This window comes from Bactrocera tryoni, chromosome 3, assembly GCF_016617805.1.
Source record: "Bactrocera tryoni isolate S06 chromosome 3, CSIRO_BtryS06_freeze2, whole genome shotgun sequence".
Classification (NCBI taxonomy): Eukaryota; Metazoa; Arthropoda; class Insecta; order Diptera; family Tephritidae; genus Bactrocera; species Bactrocera tryoni.
Genome location: NC_052501.1, coordinates 33,155,527 through 33,178,577, shown reverse-complemented (window position 1 = coordinate 33,178,577; position 23,051 = coordinate 33,155,527). Strand labels below are relative to the sequence as shown.

Sequence of the window (23,051 nt, the reverse complement as noted above, 5' to 3'; positions counted from 1 at the left end):
ATTTAAAATACTAAAAAATATTAAATATTATGTTACAGAGAAGAATTTAATTACAATGAGAGTAAATAAATTACACCTATAAAATTACGCTCCCGAACAGAAAGTCAAAAAATCTACCTCTTTCAAATAACAAAACAACTTGGTTAGATTATATGTATATTTAAGTGAAATTTTTATATATTATTCTATTTATTGAATTGGTGGCTTTTACTTGTAAATCATGGTTTCTTTTGTACATATATTTCGATGTAGTTGATAGCAAATCATATTGGAGGAAGCGACTATTGTTACGAGTTCATTGTAACTTATATTCGTTGTTGTATCACCAATAAAGAAGATGATTACTTTGAAAGAAGTGCCGAACTGATTTTCGAAATTTTTAAACGGTTATTTCAAAGTGAGTAAATTTATTAAGATACATTTTTTAAAATTATTTGTTATTCGAAGCAAAATAATTTTATTGCATTAATGAATTTAATTGGGTTATTATTGGTTTTTATAAACAAATTTAATAATAAGAATTCTGAATATACATTTTTGAGATTAAATGTTTCGTAATTTCCCTTTGGCATAATTTCCGATTAAAATCGTATGAATAACTGTGTAATTCACAATTTTGTAGATGCGAAATCAGATGAACACGAACAAAATGCGTGTTCGCCGATTATGAACATTTTGTTGTCTCATCACTTTTTCCTCGTTCTTTTCCCCATTAACTATAACTAGTTACTATAGCTTCTGAAATCAAAACCAAAATAATTTGACAAATTCCGACAAAATGAATGACAATTTGGAGAACATTTTATGATTCGGATTTCTTTAGTCTAATTGAAAATTCTTACTTCTTTGGATGTCTATGTTATATATACGTTAGCAACACGACTCTCTTACTCCCTCATAATATGTGAAACAAATATTTACTATATCATCAAATCTAATTAATATTTTAAAGGACCTGATATATTCGTGAATGCAGTACGTTTTGATGAAATAATAGATGTGTATGTTACTTTGGCTCTTTTGGACTCTTCCGGGACTTTGTTAAGCAACATGCAGCAATATGTTATTAAAGGAAACTCAGCGTTATCCTTTGCATGTACAGATGTGTTGATATTAGCATCAAGGTAAATATAATTGTATATTGTTTTTATTTATTATAAACTTATAATATTACAGCTGTAAGGACAGTCGAGCTTATGAGCTCAAAGATGGTCTTCAGTTCTGGGTGGAAACAAACAATCGTTTCGCTCAATTTTCCTCAAATTACCGGCGCCTTAATGTTGAACGACTTATAGAGCATTATATAATATTATGCTCTGGATTAAATTTGGAAGAAAACATCGAACATCAATGTCATCATTCCATTAACTTACAAAATAATTACAGCGTACTTCGTTGCATAAACAATGGCAGCAATACATTGGATATGACAATGTTGATCTCGAAAGCTATCAGCAAACTTAGCAGATTGATGGAAATTTTTGATCGCAATGCGATGAGTTTAAAGGACTATTATAAACTTGTAATTACTTTTTCATTAATTTCGTAGATTATTGTTTTCCTTCTTCTATTTATTAATTTTCGTCACAGTATTATTCTACTTTTATATATTAGTAGTACTATATATGTATGTAAAATCCCTTTTTCTGCTCACATATGAGTGGACCGAGTTGGATCTTCATAGGTGTCCACCGTTCTAGCACTGGGTCAGCTCTAGTGTGACTACAATATCCTTTTGGCCTAGAGTGGATGGCGGAATCAACTGAACTACTTGCCTTGAGCAAAGTTTACCCAGCCTTTTTTACCTTCGGTCAACCAAAAGATACATATAGCTAGAACTGCCGTATCTCAACAATTGCACTAAATTATCTTACTATACTTTCAAAAATTAGTGACCATAAGCAAATGAAAACTATGTGAAATAGTTATTTTCGCTATACAATTAATTTTTATAAACCTGCAACATGTTGTTACAGAGTATAATAGTCTCTAATTGGATCAAATCCGCTCAGGACAGATCCCCTAAGCATCCCTACCTCTCGTCAACTCCGCATATAACAGTACGGTTAAAAACTACGAAAAGTGCGATAAATCATTAACTGAATACGACAGAAACATACAATTTTATACCCGGGATTGTGTGAGACCGCGATAATCGCCAAGGTACAGAGCCGTAGCAAAAACCTCAAGTCGCTAGCCGGCAGCACATGGAGAAAACACAAAGAAACGTTGTTGGCAACATACAAGGCAATCGGCCGGCCGGTCCTCAACTACGCAACATCTATATGGTCGCCCGGATGCAGTGGTACGCAGATGAGGAAACTCCAGACCTGCCAAAACACTGCACTCCGGACCACGACGGAATGCCTTTTGATGTCTCCTATCGAACACCCACACAGTGAGACGCTTATGCTCCCAGTTAAGGAGCATAATGAACTCCTCTCCAAGCAGTTCCTGCTGGGATGTTTTCGTAGAAATTACCCTTGCAGCCAAGTACAGTACGCCGACCGGACTTCGGACGCAACTGACTTTCGACAGGTACTGACCGCCATTCATAGTGGAGCCATTAACACCTTCACCGACTCCCTTCCCGTGAATGGCGTTCTTGGAGTCAAACCACCACCCATCGCAGACGAAGAGCTCGAGTTGACGCGAGAAACGCGAGTGACCCTAGTGCAGCTTCGTTCTGAATATTGTAGCCGATTAAACTCCAGAATAGACCCAGACATACCCAATGTATGTCCTGCATGCAACGAGTCTCCGCATGACACTGACCACCCCTTTGCATGCCCTACCAACCCCACTCATCTAACACCCTTTTCCCTTTGGTCCGACCCCGTCGAAACAGCTCGTTTCCTGGGCCTCCCGTTAGATGACGTCGATGACAACACAGATAACCCTTACCATCCTAACGGGGATTGATAGCCGTTAAAACAACAATTTAGTGTAGATAGTTAGTACTAAAATTTTAATTTCGGAATATACTCTATATGCTCAAGATCGGTTGCTTTATTGAAACATTTCTGTAAAGATACACAACATGTAGAGGTGTTAGTGCAGTAAAGCCAACGCGCTATAGGCGCATGGAAAACTAAAAATATTGGGACTAGAACAAAATATGTTTCTGATAAAATCAAACGGATTATGAATAGATTCTATGAGAATTAGTTAATGAAACATAATAATAGATTTCAAGTACATACTTTCTTACTAACAAAATATTAATTTTTCACAATTTTCTCCTTTAGTGTTTTACGTTCAAATAAATACTACATACAATTTGTAGTATCTTCCAAGTAATGGCAAAACAATACTAATATACTTATGTATAAGGGGGTGGTATTAATAATATTAAAATATGTGAGAATTTTGAATATAATAAAAGGTCAATTGTTTATTTTAGGTTTCGCACATGTACAAGCTTGTGAAATATAAAGCAGAAGTCCCTGATTGCTTACAACAAAAAATTGCGGAGCTACTTACAAATTGCGGAGCGAAACCATCTTTCCAAAGGCTGATGAGTGCTGGATTATTACTTATGGCGAATAACCATATAAATGAAGAAACACAATTGAAAATTATTACATTTATTGAAAAAAATGTTCAAAATGGAATGTACTTTCCGATGCTGTCGTTTTGGTTAATTATCCAATGCTTCCGTAAGCAGAAAGCTAATTCGATTGTTCGAAATATTGCCGAAGCTATTTACAACCAAGTAGAAATACCTGATATAATTCAAGTTAGCACATTTGAAAAAGTAACTAAATCATCGGTTAATTGTGCAGCTGATTTTGAGTTCTCCGCCAACATTGAAAATAACGTAGAAAGTGCGATAAGTTTAAGGCCCACACATGTTTTTCGTAAACGTCCACGAAATGACATAACCTTCGACGGAAGTGAAATCGACGACACTATACAAAATATCAATCAGTTGTTGCAGAAAATTACCATGTTTTCTCAAAAACTAGCAGAAAATGATTATGCAAAATTGAATAAATTATGTAAGGATATTAAAGTAATCACTGATCGTAGCTATTAATACCCAAAGTATTAACTTATTAAAACATAGAATGTGTAACAATAATAGTTGAAAACTTTATTGGGATTTAAAAATGGCAATTGTTATATTTTTCCGTTCTGGTGCGTTAAGGAACTTAGTGTACAGGCGACTTTCCTGTTCCTCCTGGAGTAAAAGGCCTAGAAAGAAAGTTTTTTACTCGAATATTTTGTGAAATAATTCTAACTTACCCGCAAAACTAGCAGATACAAAACAGACTATGCTGCCAACAACAAATGCCCGCATGGCAACTGAAGTTATCACATATCTCCTATTTGGTGCCATTGCGCTGAGTGTACCAATGAGTATGCCCAGAGCACCCGGATTTGCAAAGCCGCAAATTGCAAATGTTGTTATACTTATGCTGCGAGCCTATAAAATTAAAGTGAAGTCACAGATGATCTTATTCAGTTTGTTTGTTTGTGAGCTGTAACATTACTTCCAATTCTCCACTTTTGATGTATTCACCCAAACGCTCATAAGCCACAAATTCATTGATGATTGACTTAGTGGCGACAATTTTTGCTACAATATTACAGTCCTGGTAGGGCACACCCATCGTCCACACCAGTGGTATAAAAAGTTTCGAAAATATCCATTCAAAATCGATGTCTTCCAACCCAACTAAAAAACATAGCCAGTTAACGACGCCATTGAGGAATGCCACAAATGCAACAAAAGCGACGATATTGGCAATGATTCCTGCTACAATTGGAATAGCATTATTGGCCCCGTTCGAAGCCGCATCCAGTATTGAAGAGTCTTCTCTGTATTATTGTGCATGAAATGAAATAGACATATCAGCGTTGGCTAAATGGAATTGTGTAATATAAATGAACATATCATAAGTAAATATGTAAGGATAAGCGAGATAATGCCGACAATAAATAAAAATAAATCGGCTGACAAACAGTTATTTGTAATTCCTAAAACTTATGGAAATGGATGAAAGTAAGATATAAGAATTAAAATTCATGTGTTTTGAAACCTTCAAAAACAAAGCGCTGGCCTCTGATAAGTTCCTAAATAAAAATGGCAGCGGCAAATTACTGCCAAAAATTCCTCATGCTCATATATTTTGTATGGCGCATACCGAAATAAACGCGGCGGTAACCCTGAGGGTTGAAAGATTCTTACTAAATTTATTCCATTCGCGCTTCTTATCTTTTGTACTAATTTTAGAATTTAAACGAGAGTTTTACGTTAAGTTTAAGGATGTTGCGTCGCCATTAACGCGCCGCTCAACGCTTTTATTTAGTTATGCCCGTTACAAATAATTAAACTTGATTGAACCAAGCTTATTTTAACTAAAACGATTTCTGGGATGCAAATTAACATTTGAATTATATTTTTTTTTATTTTATTTTAAATACGGGATTACAAACTAAGAAAAAACATTATTAATCCCAAATGCTGGATTTAAGAATAAATACAATTTTAAACCCAAAAAAGAAATTTCAGAATAAAAATAATTTTAATTACACAAATCGAGTTAAAAATTAAAATTTACCAAACTCATTAACATTTTTCGCGTTTGCGTGCTTTGTGTTCTACTATTTTAAACTTGAGCTCGCACAGAGCCATCATCTTCAATACTCTTGAGTAATGGTCGACAAACTTACAAATTCAAATTAAAAAATAAAATTATATATTATATAAAATTATATATTATATAAAATTATATATTATATAATATATATTGATCTAAAATATAATAAAAAATTTTTAATCCAAATTTTTTTTAATTAAAAAGTCCACAACCCTGATCACTTTTATGTACTTTTATGTTAACTTACGATTTCTCTAGTTGAATATTTTTTGATGAAGTTTGACTCTCCTCTGTTTCCGGCATGTAAAGTTTTGAAAAAGCCAATGCTGCTGGAGCTGCCATAACGCTTGAAGTTATTAAGTGAGCTGCCGAAGCACCAAAGGATAAATATGCTGCCAATACCGTTCCGGACACTGTTGCGAATCCAGAGGCCATAATTGAATGCAATTCACTGGATGTAAGTTTGGTGATATATGGTCTAATAAGCATTGGACTCTCTGACATGCCGAGAAATATATTAGCGGCTGATGTAACACTTTCACAAACAGTTGTACCCAAAATTTGTTGTAGCAGCCAACCGAGTTTCATAACTATCCATTGCATAACACCCCAATAATGTAAAATTGAAATAAAAAAACTGAAGAAAAATATCACTGGCAAGATTGCAAAAGCGAAAATTCCGTCATCGATTATTGCATCTCCAAATACAAAACGACTTCCTTCATCACTAAACGAAAGAAAAGTGGCTACTTTATCGCCCAGACATTCGAAGATTTTACGGCCTACATCCCACCGAATGCACAGGATACCCAAAATAAATTGGCATACTATTCCCGATATCACGGTTCGCCAATTGATTGCGCTGCGATTTGTAGAAAATACGTAACCTGCTAATATGAGTAAACATGGAGCCAACAGCGATCTTAATTTATTTCTGTCCTCTTTGGTTGCAAAATACAAAAAAATTGCCAGTAGAATTATAAGGACTACGATCATTATACCGGATACAAGTCTAATGTGGAAGAGAATTATATTAACATGTAATGTGTATAAATTTTAAAAATACAGCAAAACTTTTCTTCAATAATTACTATGACTAATGCATACAAGTATATAGTATTATCATCACAAAGTACTTCAAAATTAACCACGAAACATATTAGCATATCATCAAAATACTTAATGGAATACATAGAGAACACAACTTTCGTAAATAATTTCAACTTTTGCCTTCTTGGCGTAGTCTATAGAATAAAAAACACAGGGACAGGAGTTGGTCCACTGGTAGAAGAAAATTTTGTAATTACTCTAATACGATTATAGTTTAAAAGGGTATTCGAACTGCACTCACATTCTGCCATTTTTAAGATTTAATTTGGTTTTGCCCTCAAGTAAAGAACGAAGTACACGTATTTTATTTAGAGGGGTGTGGTTTTCCAGAAAAGTAAAGTGTACAAATGGATGAATAATAGTAACAGTCTTCGAGGACTGTCGACAGGAAGGAAAATTTTAATTATTAATTCGTTAAGATCTCTATAAGAGTGGTTTGACAATGAAGAGCGAACTGAAATAAAAAAGTACTAAAACTAAGTGAAGATGCTTAATTTTGAAATTATTCTATGCTTCATATAAGTAAAAGAGAGGAACAAAATTATTCACAACGGTATCAGGTTGGTTTATTTTTTTACTATTTTGTGCACTACAAGAAAAAAATAAGAGGAATAACCATGCAAAAACCTTTTCAAAAGAAATACTAAACAAATCAGGTTTAAGAAGAACTAAATAAATTGCATAATATTTGTATTCATAAATTTTACAACGAATAATATTTTAAATATTTACCTTGTTCGACTGAATTTCTTCCACCGCTTTCCAAGTGGATAAATATAATTCCGATGTAAGCTCCTGCCTACCTTCGGTTTTATGATTTGGAAATATAAAAGGCCAAGGTAAATAAATGCCAATAGTAGTACCAATAACCCATAACCACTGCAGAACTGAATGCCACATAATTCATTTGGTTTAAGGGAATCGCACTCGTTATTCTCTGCAAAATGAAATCATAATAACACTAAATGTTTAAATTAAATATTTTATTACATACTTTCAAAAATAAAAAGTAAATAAGTGCTAAGTTTGGGTTTTATACTCTCGCCTTGTAAAACTTTATATTAAACCGTGAATGACCAACACTAATTTTCGTAATCTTAATTGCTTATATTATGGGTCATAGACTCACATAGTTCTATTACTAGTATATTTTCACTCAAAATGAGAAATATTATATCACATATTTCACTTTACAAAGAATATAAATTATTTCGAGGTTTGCACCGCGGCTTAAGGTCTATCGTGCCCTCTCCTCATTTAAAAAGGCCCAGCACTCTGATGAATTCCAGAAACTTGCTTGGCGCAATGGAGGTGATGTGATCCCTGTTCACATAAATGGATCCAAGAGCCTTGAGCCTGAGTATACATATTGCTACGCAATCTACAATCATTTGCTCAAGAGTTTCATGGTGTCAAGTGAAAGAATCATTGGGACTAAAAATTTTGACACAAGGGAATTAGGCGTTGTTCTAATTTGATTTCGCCCATTTCCACAAAATAACATAAAAATATTGTTGAAATTGGTCAGTCGTGCCTGAGATATGGAATTCCACCTAAAGGTGGGCGATGCCACGCCCATTGTCCATTGTCCGATTCCTTTACCATCCTGCATGCAAAATTTTATAAATTTATTTACTTATAGTAATTTTCAACTTAACCGTTATATGAAGAGTGGGTGCGGTTATAATCCGATTTCCGCCATTTTCAGTCAAGCGACACAGGGAAAAGGCCACATTTGGTGCGGCACCGACATTTGGCGTAATGGATAATGGAAAGAGACACCACGAGACATAAAAGCTTAGACGTCTCCCTAACCAAACGTGTGGGGCTGTCGCCAAAACCTGTAGACTGCGTGAAGTTCTTGGGGCTTGCCCTTGATAGAATGCTTTCATAGAAGCCAAACATTGAGAAGAAAGCAAGGAAGGTGTCGACTTTCTTTTGCTGCTGTAGAGGCGCTATAGGGATGAGGCAAAAATAGTTGTACGTCTTATTTTGGTTCTATTAAAACGAAGTCAATCCTATAACGTTTTATATTGTATTTATCTTCTGGAAAAGCCACAACCGCTAAAATGCTTGAACTCATCCAAAAAGCGGCTCACATTGGCGACTGGGGTGCACCACTGGCTACACCAGTAGTGACTTAATATCATTCTTGATTTAGTATACAAAACAACATTTAACAAGCTTCAAATCAATAAATACACAACCAACAGAAGTTTGAATGCTTATACTTAATTCAAAGATAAGAGATCCTTAAAACGAGTACAATGTCATTAATAGCGCATGTATAGTAATTATCGGGTTAAGACAAACTACATCCTCGAAAGTGGGAATATGAAGACATCAATATAGACTTATAAATCCAATGCAAGTAGCGGAGCAGTAGGAAAAAAAGTTACAGATTGCCACCTAGGCTGCGAATGAGACTATTAAAATTCCTTCAACTGAAACTCACCGACATCGATGTAGTGATACGTCGCATAAGCGAAATATCCCGCCACAACAAGGTGTATTCCCACCTTTAGGCCCTTGTGAGAAGCTTTTCGTATTCTTCGTTTTATATTTGATGTTCTGCTTTTGGATTTCAATGTAGATTCACTTATGTTGGCCTGAAAGCAGAACACATACATATGTGGTTGTAATTATCAAACACTAGTTGATTACGATTCTATGACAACACATACATATGAACATATGTAGAAACCCAAAGTCAAATTTATGTATGATACACGTCGTTGAATAATACCTGTTATTCTTCGTAGATACATTTCCGATCACAAAAATGTTGGGGCAAACTGTTTTGCCGCGCATAAAAAAAGCGATTACGGAGGCTTTTTTTCCCAACCTACTATTTAGGCTCCCTAACACCAAGTAAGCTAAAGTTTTACTGACAATTAAATGGTTTTAATTAATGGTTCTTGTAGATTCATACGTTATCTTCGTTTAAAAATGAAAGCGTTTTGTTTTCAAATTAGATGAAGGAACATTACTACAAACTCAAAAATTAATTTTTACCCCAAAAGCTTATTTCTAGGAATAGTAAATTTTATATTTGCTGTTTTTAAATTGTAACTTGTTTCGTCAAGCTTTAGGATTTTTCTCCAGAGCTCAGCAAATTTTTCCACCTTTCTATGTATTTTTACAAAATAACTGATTAAAATATTTTTCCTAAATAAATGCGGTAGTGTTCAACTACAAATGCTTAGTAGTAGTAGCTGATATTAAAAAAAATATAAAAAGTAGCACACTAAAAAAGTTAATTATTTAAGTATTTTCGTGCCTTTTTATTGAGTTGATGTCACTTCACTTCTAATTGATAACATACTCAACAAGTCTGGAAAAAAATTTGCGACTTTGAAATTGAGTTCAAGAATTTTCCACTACGGATAACTATTTTCGCCATTTTAGTAAATATTGGTGGTTTGACCATTGCACCTCTTGACTACAATACAAAAAATCATCCGTGTTAGGAAATTTTAAATTAATTAAAAAATTTTTGGGGATTAGCAACCAGTCTCTAACATCACAGTCGCAAAATGACTGTAAACTAGTGTAGGCTTGGCAACATGTCAGTCTTTCTTGACACATTCTAGAGCACATGTAGATTTTGACAAGTTTCAATTATAGAAACTGCTCTCTCCACTAGTTACGGACACAGGAAGTGTTAGCAACCCGTAGTGTCGTAAATAAATTTAGAATGATAGCTATTAATTCGTTTGCAGAAATATAAATCAAAAAGTCCAGAAGTGTAGTTTAATGAGCAATTTTTCTGTCAATAGCTTGAACTTCGCGAATCGGTTTATCATCTTCATAACTGACTGTCTTTTCGCAAGCGAACTGTTGCAATTTTAAATGCAAGTCAACTGAATACTCGCTATTAACATATGTAGAGCAGTGTACAATATACAGCAACAACCACTAGGTGCACTATTTCGTCCTGTTGTTGTTAATAATATGTATTAGATTACGAAAATATAAAACTGACTTGTAAAATAAATGAAGTAATAATGTAAATTATTTTAATGCCGCCCTGGGCAGTTGCTTAACTTGCCTGTATGGACTGGTAGGCCCTGGATTTAACCGATAGGTACTTTGCCGGATATTGTATCGTTTGAATAATAAAGTGAATAAAAAGAAATCGAACATTTTCAAAAAACCTACTGTGGAATTTTGCACTTAGCACTTTATTTTTTACACTTCTTGCTTACTTAAAACGTAAGACTTTTCAGTCATCGTCTAAAAAAGTGTTGCCTCTAATTGTATTATTAAAAATGCCCACTTATTTTTCATTGGCAAAATTACAAATTTCTAAAGCAATTATTATAATAACAATGCTCTGCACTATATTCTTCAATGGTTTGGTTTATTTAACCGCGACATAGTACTTTACTTAGGCTTGTCTAACGAACCACGCCTGATATGTTATTGATTACCGAGATACGTTTGATTCAATATAACTGATGCATTGAACTGATAGGTTATTTCTAACGGATATTTGTGACAATAGTAACTAATTGAGAGAAATAAAGAATTGTATATCAAATAAATTTAACGAGACAATTTGAGAGTCACATGGCTGTGTGTAAGTCCAACGGTACGTGCGAGCGATAGCTTGAGTAAACACCGACAAAATTCTAACCACTCGGAGGAAGTAGGCGTTGCAGATGGGCAAAATCAAACTATAAATAAGGTCAAGGTTTTTAAGGTAAAAATACTTAAATACTTTTTATACCCTGAATAGGGTATATTAAGTTTGTCACGAAGTTTGTAACACCCAGAAGGAAGCGTCGGAGACCCTATAAAGTTTATATAGAAATGATCAGTATGTTGAGCTGAGTCGATTTACCCATGTCCGTCTGTCCGTCTGTCCGTCCGTCCGTCTGTCCGTCTGTCTGTATATATACGAACTAGTCCCTCAGTTTTTAAGATATCGTTTTGAAATTTGCAAACGTCATTTTCACTTCAAGAAGCTGCTCATTTGTCGGAACTGCCGATATCGAACCACTATAAAATATATCTGCCATACCAACCGAATGATCGGAATCAAATGCTTGCATGGGAAACTTCCACGATATATCTTCAGGATATTTGGTATGAGTTATTGTTCAAAGAAATAATGTAATATCAGAAGAAATTGTTCAGATCGGCTCACCATAGCATATAGCTTCCATACAAACTGAACACATAATTACTAAAATAATGAACCTGTTAAGGGTATATTAACTTCAGTGCAGCCGAAGTTAACGTTTTTTCTTCTTTTGTGAATGTATTTCTTAAATATGGATTGAGTAATTTTATTTGGACCTTTTGCACATTATTAACCGTACTTTTGACAATCTATAATAATTTGTTCATGCGGAAATATTGAAGCATAAGCCGGTAACAGAGCTTCTCTCAAAACGTATTCAGAAAAAACATTTTGCGGTGTTCACCGTAACTCGGCTGGAAAATATCTAAAAATAAAAAACCAAGAAAAATTAGTGAAATTATAATCAAATCCTCCCCCCATCGTTCTTTGATAAATGTTTATTTCATTTAAAGATTTTTGGCGTTCATTTTAAGTGAAAGCTGCTATTTTCCACAAAAAAATTCCGTCATTTTGGGGGTGGAAAACACCCTTAATGTAAAAAACAAAAATTTACTAAACGATGGGCGTGGTATTTTGTATGTCAAAAATGTGTACAAAGTTTGAAATGAAACTGTCAAGCAGTTTTGACAGTGAACATGGATTTAGTAGTTTTGAGAAAAACGCGTCTAAAATTTATAATCAAAAAAAGTGACCAAAAAAATAATGCCCTACATTGCCAAAAGTATACTCAATAATGTACAAAAGGTCCGAACAAAATTGCTCATTCCACATTTAAGAAATAAATTCGCAAAAAGAGGCATTTTTTTAAAACCTTGAAACCAGCAAGGAAAGGCTAATCGGAGCACATTTGACATTCAGATTAAGGTATATCGGAAACATGGATTTTGAACGCATTAACCGCCACTTTTGGTCCCGAAAAACGTTGACCTCCTAGTTTAACTTTCACGTACGGGGAAAAAAGACTGATCCGTTTTACCACTGGAAAACAAATGGTTCTGTACCACTCAGAATTTACTGATACCAGTGGTATGGTTGCGTCATGTTCAGTTTTTTCTAAAATACAGGCAACCGATGATTCATCATCTGTCACGTTGTCATCGACATGTTTCGAAGCACCGTTATCGTATTTCTTAACATTGCTCTCAACCAATCAACAACAGCCTTTTTTGAGCGATCAATAATTTGTAAGGGCTCCCACGTAAAATTTTGTTTCTACAATCAATTGGTCACATTGAATGTATGTATGTCCCAAATAAAAGTCCCACTAATGCCTATAGTTGTCTAAATTACACAATAGGTCACATGACGATCTTGCAATATCAGTTTGCGCACAGCATCAATAGTTTCCTGAACAAGAACTGCTTTTGGACGACCTGAACGAAATTCGTCTTGTAGTGATCTACAACTTCGATTCACCATCTAATTAAGTTCGTCTATGCACTCTTGATTTAATTCCATTTTGTGGCCGAGATGAATATTTTATGTAACTGTAAACCATACATTTTTGCGGAACTTTATAATTTTGTACTTGCAAGTCAAAAGTTTTTTCTTCGAGGACTGTCACTTATGGCGGAAATAATAAATAACTTTTATTTTTTGGGAGGGGAACTGGCGGAGAGTTGGAACCCTCTCTGGGTCATCTGAAAAATAATACAATGATGGATTCTTGATTAGTACGAGTGTCGCTATCTCAAGAAGCTGAAAAACTGAAAAAAAAAAAAAAATTTCTACTTAATCGAAATTTTTTAACATATTAAAAATTTAAATTTTTATTTTTTTCGGCTTTATGTGATAGAGAGATATTAGAACTTCAGATATTTTGGCAACTACATCGGGAAAAAGTAGTGGGGAAGAACTATAAACTACAGACTAAAAAGTTTCGTCGTCCGCTAAAACGGTCCAGTTGCCACGACACTAAAACGGCTATAACTTCGAAAGTAAATTTAATTTTGAAAAATAATTTAGGGATATATAAGATATATATCTATCGATATATGATAATTTTTTTTTTAATTTTCTGGACAAGAATAACCCCTTGATATGATATCGTTTTTAACATGCAGTTCTATTTCCTCACACGTGTATACTCGTATACATATGTATGTATGTGTGTACTTACATTTCAATTTAACATTAAAATATTAAAAACCTTCACCTTTTTCACATCGTTATCGGCGTTTTCCACATTTTCTGCCGGCTAAAAGCAGTTGAAAGGAAGCATAATGGTTACTTATAAAATTTAGTTTTTATGCGTAGCTAACTTACATCAGTAATCTCATACGCAGTATTAGCCTGTCCCGTTTCCATTTTCATTACAGTCGCCTGCGGGATGTGCTAGAATAAATGATTTAATTTTTTTCTATCAAAATATTTTAAATATATATACGCATACTAGTAAAATATTAAAAGAAAATATTAATAACAATATTCGTTTTTCCAACATTGTTAATATTTGACATATTTGTTATTACTTAGCGAATGCATGAAGTTTAATTTGTTCGAATTTTGCTTGCGATATAAAAGTTCTCAATCGAATTTTTCATAAATCAAAATAGTTATTATACAATACTCATACGTCTACTACACGAGCCTCTGCATATCCCTAATATTTTAAATATAAATATAATATGAAAGATCCATTACTAATAAAATTATCAAAATACTTGAAGAAGTTAGTTACCATTTGGTCTATATCTAACGATAGTTTTGTCGTATTTGCTGTTAGCCGCGCTCTATGATTTTTATACTCTGAACAGGATATATTAAGTTTGCCACGAAGTTTGTACCCAGAACGAAGCGTCTGAAGTTTTGATCCGTTTCTCCCCAGTAGGCTGATCCTTTGCCAGATCTGTTGATATCGGATGACTATAGCATATAGCTGTCATATACAACTTGAGCGATCGGAATCCTGTGTTTTGATGAGACATTTTCACAAAATTTGGTAGGGAATATTATCTAAGGCCATAATGCAATATCCGAAGAAATAGTTCAGATCGGATCGCTATAGCACATAGCTGACATACAAACTAATCAAACAGAATCAAGTTCTTTTAAGGAATCTTTTTATTTGTGAACTGTATTATAGCTTCGGTGCAACCGAATTTAACGTTTTTATTTTGTTTCATCTTTATATATACGAGTCCAAGTATACCTCTCATTTCAATTAATTAAAAAGTACGTAAAATTAAATATTTCATTTTATATTCATATTACTGCTTTATAAAGGCAGCGAAATTTGTTAAAATCATGTATGGTTATAATGAAAGCTTCTAACAGTGTGATAACTCATTAAGTAAATAGGTTAGAGACATAAAATTTTACACTCAAGATCGCATGGAATAGGTTCCATATATTCGGAACTACTTGACCTAGAAGTATTACCTATTGCTTTTATAAATCGCCATCGTTGCAACTAGACCAAATTTAGATCACCACACTACGAAATTTTCTTTATAACGAATTAACTTCCGGAGTATTGTGAATTCTTTGAATGTCCGAATGTTTTTCTATACAACGATTTTTTGTAGGCCCATAAAACAAGGGACTGGCCAAAACGTATAAAATTTTGAAGATAAAAATTAATAAAAAGAATGTTCCTAAAATGTCAAGGAGGCTTGTAACATAACAGAGTCGGATGAGCTAAAATTATTTGAAAAGGCTTTTGTAGTTGGTCAAAAACTTTAGTTCGTAAAACAGAAAAACGATTGACAATGGCCCTACGCAAATTTTTCAAATTTCGAAAAACCGTCGCATTTGTATTTTTATACTCTTGCAACTTGTTGTTACAGAGTATAATAGTTTTGTTGACGTAACGGTTGTACTTTATGTATATAAATGATGAGGAAGACGAGAAAAGTTGAAATCCTGGTGACTGTTTGTGTGTCCGTGTAAGCTGTAACTTTAGTAAAAAATTAGATATCTTGATGTTCCTTGGCAAAAAAAAAATTACGAGTAAAATTACAAAACGCCATTAAAGGAAAACCTATAAAGTGCCATAACTGAACAATTTTTTTTAAATAATAGGACTGAGGCGATTTAAAAAAAAATAGTAAACCAATCGTTACAATTCTTTAAAAACTTTCTTCTGCGGCCATGCAGCGCTGCCAGCGTGATTTCCAAGCATTGAAGGCGTCAAGGAAGGCATTCTCCGGAATAGCCTTGAGAGCCGAGGTGCATGCTGCTTGTATTCACTCTGTCGTCTCAAAATGCTTGCCTTGTCTCGGGATCATACTGAAAGATCCAGGACTCGTCACCTGTGATTACGTTATTCAAAAATTGGACGTTACTTTCACACATGTTCAAATTTTCTTGGCACACTTTCACACGCCGCAATTTCTGGTCGTCAGTGAGCGCTTTTGGGACCATCTTCGCGCACACCTTGCGCATGAACGAATACTTAGTCGACGGTCTGCGAGGATAAAAATATCGAACAAAGAAATTGTCTAAAATTGTATACATATTTATAACCAAATTTCGTGTGCGAAAACATTCTTGTTGTTGAAGAAAGCTTACGGTAATTAAAAAACACAAGCCTACGAGTGGTACGAAGCCATAAAAGACGGTCGAGAGATCGTTGAAGACATGCTTCGTACTAGACGAGCTTCGACTTCTTGAACTGATGAAAATATTAAAAAAGTGAAAGATATGGTGATTGAAAGTCGTCAGTCAAGTGTTAGAGATTTTCTTGCGTCCGTTCGAATTGATGGATATTTTGGGTATAAAACGTGCTCTTACTCGACCCGTCCCTATAAAGCTGATTTTTTTTTCAAAAAAAGTACGATTGTGATCGAATTTAAAGCCAAAAACGCTTCGTGGAACCCGTTTCTTCGTCCTCGATGTCTTCAACTAATGAAAATATTAAAAAAGTGAAAATCATCAGGCAAGTGTTAGAGAGATGGCAAGTCCGTTCGAATGGTTTTGGTGTATATTTGGGGTGTGAAAGGCGTTATTTCTCGACTCGTCCCGATAAAGCTGTTTTTTTTCAAAACCTACGATTGTGATCGAATTTAAAGCCAAAAACGCTTCATGGAACCCGTTTCTTCGACCTCGATCTCTTCAACTGATGAAATTATTAAAAAAGTGAAAATCATCAGGCAAGTGTTAGAGAGATGGCAAGTCCGTTCGAATGGTTTTGGTGTAAATTTGGGGTGTGAAAGGCGTTCTTTCTCGACTAGTCCCGATAAAGCTGAATTTTTTTCAAAAATTACGATTGTGATCGAATTTAAAGCCAAAAATGCTTCGTGGAACCCGTTTCTTCGACCTCGATCTCTTCAACTGATGAAAATATTAAAAAAGTGAAAATCATCAGGCAAGTGTTAGAGAGATGGCAAGTCCGTTTGAATGGTTTTTGTGGATGTTTTGGGTGTGAAGGCGGTGAGGTGAGGCGTTCTTTCTCGGCTCGTCCCGATAAAGCTTAATTTTTTTCCGAAAAAGTTCGATTGTGACCGAATTTAAAGCCAAAAACTCTCCGTGGAACCTGTTTTCAGTCGATCGAAGAGTTAAAGTAAAATTGCTGAAAAAGCTGAAGGCCGTCCCAAAAACAGCTTATTCAAACTGTTTTTGGGGCTAAAATAATCGCTGGCTTAAAAGTTTTAAATTTGGTCGGGATTACCTTGAAGGCGGCAAAATACGTAAATATTCATGAATAAATAAATATTTTGCGGGTACTTTTTCGTCACAATATATAGTGATTTGTTGTAGTGGTGGGTTGATCGTATATATTCACATATATTATAAATATCTTAGACATGTAGCAACATTTAGTACTGAAACTATGTGGGTATATGGTTCAGTCATTGAGTCTCGTAAATGCGAGAGCACAAGATGTTTGATTGCGCCCGGACTTAGTGCAACCCTAGCTGTTTTACATACATACTTGGAATCTTGAAATTGCAAACTATCCAGTATAGTAACAATTTTTGTTTAACACTGTTTATATAGTGTAGTAATAAAGAAATATAGGAAACAAGTAAGATGTCATAGTTAGTTATCAAAAATTATTTTAGATTTGATGTGGTATTGCCCAAGAATGATAATACTCTAAGTGCTGCTATAAAATTGTTAATCTAAGTAGTGATAACAGACCCTCGTGCCATTTTATTTCTTAAATTTACTGCGTCACATTTTTTAAACGTTTTACCCTGTATATACATATACATAAATAACAGCAATAAGTAATTAATTGCGCGTATATATTCTGTATGAGCACTCTAAATAAGAACATTCTCAAGGGTGGGGGTAACGCTTGGTAAGATTTTTAAGGTAGAAAAAAATACTTTTTTGCGAATTTACTTCCTTAATATGGATTGAGTTATTTTATTCGGACCTTTTGTACATTACTGAACATACTTTTAACAATCTAGGGTAATTTTTTCATGCAGAAATATTGATGCATAAGCCCAGACCGTCTTGAGAAAAAAACATTTTGCATGTTCACCATTACTCGGCTGGAAATTATCCGAAAAGAACCCAAGAAAAATCGTTCTCTGATAATTTATTTTTTGTTTAAAAATTTTTGGCGGCCATTTAAGTGAAACTGCTATGTACCCTTAAGGTAAAAATTCAAAATTTAGTGAACGATGGGGCGAGGTATTTTATATGTCAAAAATGTATACAAAGTTTGAAATGAATCGGCAAGTAGTTCTGAAGTTCAGTGAACTTCTTCTTCTTTATTGGCGTGGAAACCGCTAACGCGGTTATAGCCGAGTTAACAACAGCGCACAAGTCGTTTTTTTTTCTGTTTGTTTGATGACAGGAGATATTTCATCTTGCCTTCGTTCACCTACAGACCCATTTGCTTCGCTGTCTTATCTATTCAGGAGAAAACAGAACTAACGGCTAATTAAGACTAATGATATCAATATCAATAGCATACGCCAGCAGTTGTACACTCTTATAGAAGATGGTAATTTCTCCGTTTAGTTCTGCAGCTCGATTTATTTTCTCCAGAAGTAAGTTGAAGAAGTCACACGAAAGGGAGTCGCCTTGTCTGAAACCTCGTTTGGTATCGAACGACTCGGAGAGGTCCTTCCCGATACTGACAGAGCTTTTGGTGTTGCTCAACCTTAGTTTACACAGCCGTATTAGTTTTGCAGGGATACCAAATTCAGTGCTTTCAAAAGCAGCTTTGAAATCGACGCCGAGGGGGTGTGTGTCGATTATCTTTTCCAAAATTTGGCCCATGGTGAATATCTGGTCGGTTGTTGATTTTCCATGTCTAAAGCCACACTGATAAGGTCCAATTAGTTTGTTTGACGGTGGGTTTATATCTTTCACATAATACGCTCGATAGAACCTTATATGCGATGTTTAGGAGACTTATTCCACGGTGGTTGGTGCAGATTGTGGGGTCTCCCTCTTTGTGGATTGGGAAGAGCACACTTAAATTCCAATCGTTGGGCGTGCTTGCGTTCGACGAGATTTTACAAAGAAGCTGATGCTGCTCCTTATCACTTCTTCGCCGCCGTGTTTGAATAGCTCCGCCGGTAATCCATTGGCCCCTGCCGCTTTGTTGTTCTTCAGGCGGGTAATTGCTATTCGAACTTCTTCATGGTCGGGCAATGGAACGTCTGCTCCATCGTCATTGATTGGGGAATCGGGTTCGCCTTCTCCTGGCGTTGTACGTTCACTGCCATTCAGCAGGCTGGAGAAGTGTTCCCTCCATAATTTTAGTATGCTCTGAGCATCGGTTACTAGATCACATCTGGGGGTTCTACAAGAGTATGCTCCGGTCTTGAAACCTTCTGTTAGTTGCCGCATTTTTTGCATAAAGGAGTTCATCGCGAAAGAACTGATCACGCCCAGGTGTTGGTCCGACCAGGGTTATTAAGAAATATATATAGTACCTTCCCGTTACAATTAAAAACTCATGTTTGGAGAGGCTTTCTTAGAGGTGTCTAAGAACCTATTTTTCCGAGTACCAAACGAAAAAAAAATTTTTTTTTTTTTGAATCACTCTAGTATATATATATATATTTTTTTTTCTTGATCTGGTGGACTTCCTCTATCTATACACACCTCGAAATCGTGGTATGCTATTCTAAATTTTGCCCGAATACTACCTTCGGGTGGAATCGAACTTTAAATACATTCGTTATCTCTAGTTTCGAGATGTTTGTCAAAGTCCTATTATTGGATCTCAGTGTTTCAACTTTTTAAGACAATTTATTTAGTTTCATGTAATAATCTGACATATGGTGTCTAATGTATGATCAACCCTTTCACGTTTCTAGCATTATTGGCTAGAAAGTTAATATATACATTTATTAGTATTAAATAACACATAATTATATTTTTATCAAATATTGAAACCCTTTATTTAATTACAGAATAATATCTATTCCGTGAGACGCCGGTTCGATTCCTCAATTATCAATTAGTTTTCATACATAAATATGTATATATTACTATAGCTAATATGTAGTTTTAAACACTACTTATAGATGCCGTGTTACGTATTACGTAATTTATTGGTTTTTACTGTGTGAACACAATTCGATTGAAGTATTTAAGTTTAGTTTACAGATTTTGCAAACTATTGTCGATTAAAGATTAAAATATGAAGCTTTAGATAAGGTTAAATAAATCGATCTTATCGGATTTCTGATTAATTTTTGTAATTCATTTATTTGAAAAGGCAATAAATGTCTCTTTTTAATGCTTTTATTATTTTATAGAGCAATGAGCAAATATTCTTTTAGTTTATTATCGGTCTGACGTAGGTGATGACCACAGCGTTATAACGAGTTTGCTCATTGTAACTCATTGTTTTTCGCGTATAGTACAGAAAAGTCAAAGGTTTCTAACGATAATACTGTAGATGATTGTGTTCACATGACCACAAATATATGTACATATATTGGTGAAAAAGATGAAATATTTTAGCTCTTTACAACTCTTCTGCAGGCGCATTTCACAATTTAATTAAAATCCTCTTAGAACATTGCTACAAATAAGCAACACCACATCCAATGAAAAAATTGAACGCCATCTATTTACATGAGGTTTTAGGCAAACAAATATCAGTCGGTCCGTCTGTCCGTGTAAGCGACAGTTTTGGAACAAATTAAGACATCTAGCTGGATCAATTTACACCGATTCCTTGGCACTCTGAAGAGCTTTGCATAGCAGATGAGGAAAGGCGAAACATTGGCACGCCCAAAAATGATGTTAAGCGCAAAACTATAAGATGCTTTACAACTGAAATTTGACGTATTTAACGCACATAACTCACTAACTGTTAAAGCTGTATCAACCAAAAGAGAAAAGCTAAAAATGAAAAAACTGAAAACTATAATAAAAAAGTGCTAAAGAAACACGTCAGAAAAATAAACGTTTACAGTTAATATGGCACGCAAGGGGCGCTATAAAAAATGGATAATGCATTTACAATATCTAAACCGAGCACCCCTGACGATATCGGAATGAAGCTTCAAAAACAAAAAAAGCGAAAACATTTGTGAAACAAAGTTTAGTTAACAGCTGAAAATATTGCTTCACCTTTGAATCTTACAAATTGCAAGAGTTAAATATGTTCGGTTACAACCTTCTCTGGCGGAAGATAAAACTAATTTGAAAAACATTTTCCATGCCGGGATATTTTAAGGTTGTTATTATACAATTTAGAGGTTGCCCTCCTCTTTGCAAATTTAGCACATATTAATTTCGGGCAACTGCATAAGTCTCATTATAAGTATTTTCGAATATCAGTTCTAATCTCTCAGCCAATTTCATTTCTTTGAAATGTTTTCAAATCATTGCATATGTACCATTGTTCTCGATGTTTATTTTCAAAATACCGATATTTGTGACGTTGGTTTAATTTAAACGGTATTGAAAAATAAAAAAATTTAAGGATTTGATTATTTTGAGCACACTCAACGTTAAGAAAACGTTTTTCCACTAATTTACGCAAAATGATTACTTTCGATTCAAATTAAAAAAAAATTGTCAAATTTTCAAAAAAGAAAAAAATAAAAAAAAATCGGCCCACTCCGGGATTAGCAAGAATAGTTGTCAAATTAATTGAAGTGTTCTTTGAGGAAAAAAAATGGCGAACTTCCAAAAAAATTTATTTAAAAAAAATTGTCAAATTTTCAAAAATAAAAAAAATAAAAAAAAATCGGCCCACTCCGGGATTAGCAAGGATAGTAGTCAAATTAATGAAGTGTTTTTTGAGAAAAAAAAACGATTTTACTTAAAAAAACCGATTATTTTATATAGTTGATCGTGTTAAATTTTTTTCGTGTATTTTTTCGAAAAGTTCATTCAAAAACAAAAATTTAAAATAGAAAAGGTCCCCAAAAGTCAATTTCTACAAAAGTTATGGCTATTTGAAAATAAAAAAGCCATTTTTTTGAAAAATGCATAACTTTTTTGAAGTGACAAAATAATTTGAAAAAATTCTCAAAATGGTTTTTCAATGGGTAGAAAATGATGGATAAGTTTTAGCAAAATCTAAAGGGTTCGGGTTCAAAAGTGGTCGATTTGGTATGGAATACCCCATATATGAAAGTAAAACTGTTTAGGTTCTCAGCGTGCAATCGCATTGCACATCAAACGAAGCTGAAGCAAATGTTGGACCCTATTCACATTTTACAAAACCTTCCGAGGGCAACAACACAGGCTTAAAATAACGCTTGTGCTCGAAACTTTGCATTGGTAATTTTTAATTCACGAGCCGTTTTGTATACAGTGGAAACTTGCCTTTCTACCGCTGTTTTTAATATTGGGTAGCTTTAATTTATATACACACTTTTGTACACCTCCAACCACAGTGATGAGACAATAACGCGTTCGTATGGTTTATACATATGTATGTACATACGTAGTATAACCGAAATATTTTTTAGATACGAATCTTGAGACATTTTCTATTAATTTTAATTGTTATAGATAATACGAGAATACTTGTAGACAATATACATATCTTCTATATGTACATGTACATATGTATCCTTTAGATGTAAATGTCATTTCACATGGCAGTTTCTGACAAAAGGAACGCTATTTCAAATACTTCAAATTGTCACATTATTTTGATAGATAGACGGCACACTACCACTTATTAAAAAAGTCACAGTTTATTAAATTTTTTCTCATTTTTATTTTTCTCTAAATTACTGTAAACTGTATTTAAAGTTAATTGTCAATTACCGATTATGATCCTTTAGAATTTTTGAACACTGGGTTTCCTGTAATTTATCAAAATACAACCGTTCGGATTGCAGATAATCACAAACTGAAAG

The 23,051-nt window shown here is 34.2% G+C and overlaps 2 protein-coding genes across 3 annotated transcripts in view; one reads left to right on the top strand and one right to left on the bottom strand.

Moving 5' to 3' along the window:
- The window catches only part of LOC120770996, a 10,133-nt gene extending 6,053 nt beyond the window's left edge, over positions 1 to 4,080 (top strand). Inside the window, exons 7-10 of the mRNA XM_040098743.1 lie at positions 253 to 397; positions 953 to 1,124; positions 1,177 to 1,522; positions 3,404 to 4,080. Of these exons, the coding sequence (XP_039954677.1) occupies positions 253 to 397; positions 953 to 1,124; positions 1,177 to 1,522; positions 3,404 to 4,039 (1,299 nt within the window). The 3' untranslated portion in view covers positions 4,040 to 4,080. The remainder of the gene's footprint in view (positions 1 to 252; positions 398 to 952; positions 1,125 to 1,176; positions 1,523 to 3,403) is intronic.
- LOC120770997 (solute carrier family 28 member 3) lies at positions 4,074 to 23,051 on the bottom strand. 2 transcript variants are annotated; one of them, XM_040098744.1, is made up of 10 exons: positions 22,960 to 23,033; positions 14,486 to 14,713; positions 14,071 to 14,139; positions 13,961 to 14,002; positions 9,172 to 9,325; positions 7,449 to 7,653; positions 5,854 to 6,618; positions 4,497 to 4,824; positions 4,249 to 4,429; positions 4,074 to 4,197 (listed from the first exon to the last, which is right to left on the bottom strand). In XM_040098744.1, the coding sequence occupies exons 2-10, from the start codon at positions 14,486 to 14,488 to the stop codon at positions 4,097 to 4,099; spliced, it is 1,848 nt and encodes a 615-aa protein (XP_039954678.1). In that variant the 5' UTR covers positions 14,489 to 14,713; positions 22,960 to 23,033; the 3' UTR covers positions 4,074 to 4,096. The 2 variants fall into 2 exon arrangements, with proteins under 2 accessions (XP_039954678.1, XP_039954679.1); XM_040098745.1 differs by lacking the exon at positions 14,486 to 14,713 and having other exon boundaries at positions 22,960 to 23,051.

Coding starts and splice junctions, on each gene's coding strand:
- LOC120770997 (XM_040098744.1), bottom strand. Junction 14,003..14,070: donor CTGCGTATGAGATTACTGAT/GTAAGTTAGCTA, acceptor AACTGCTTTTAG/CCGGCAGAAAATGTGGAAAA. Junction 4,430..4,496: donor TCAAAAGTGGAGAATTGGAA/GTAATGTTACAG, acceptor TTAATTTTATAG/GCTCGCAGCATAAGTATAAC.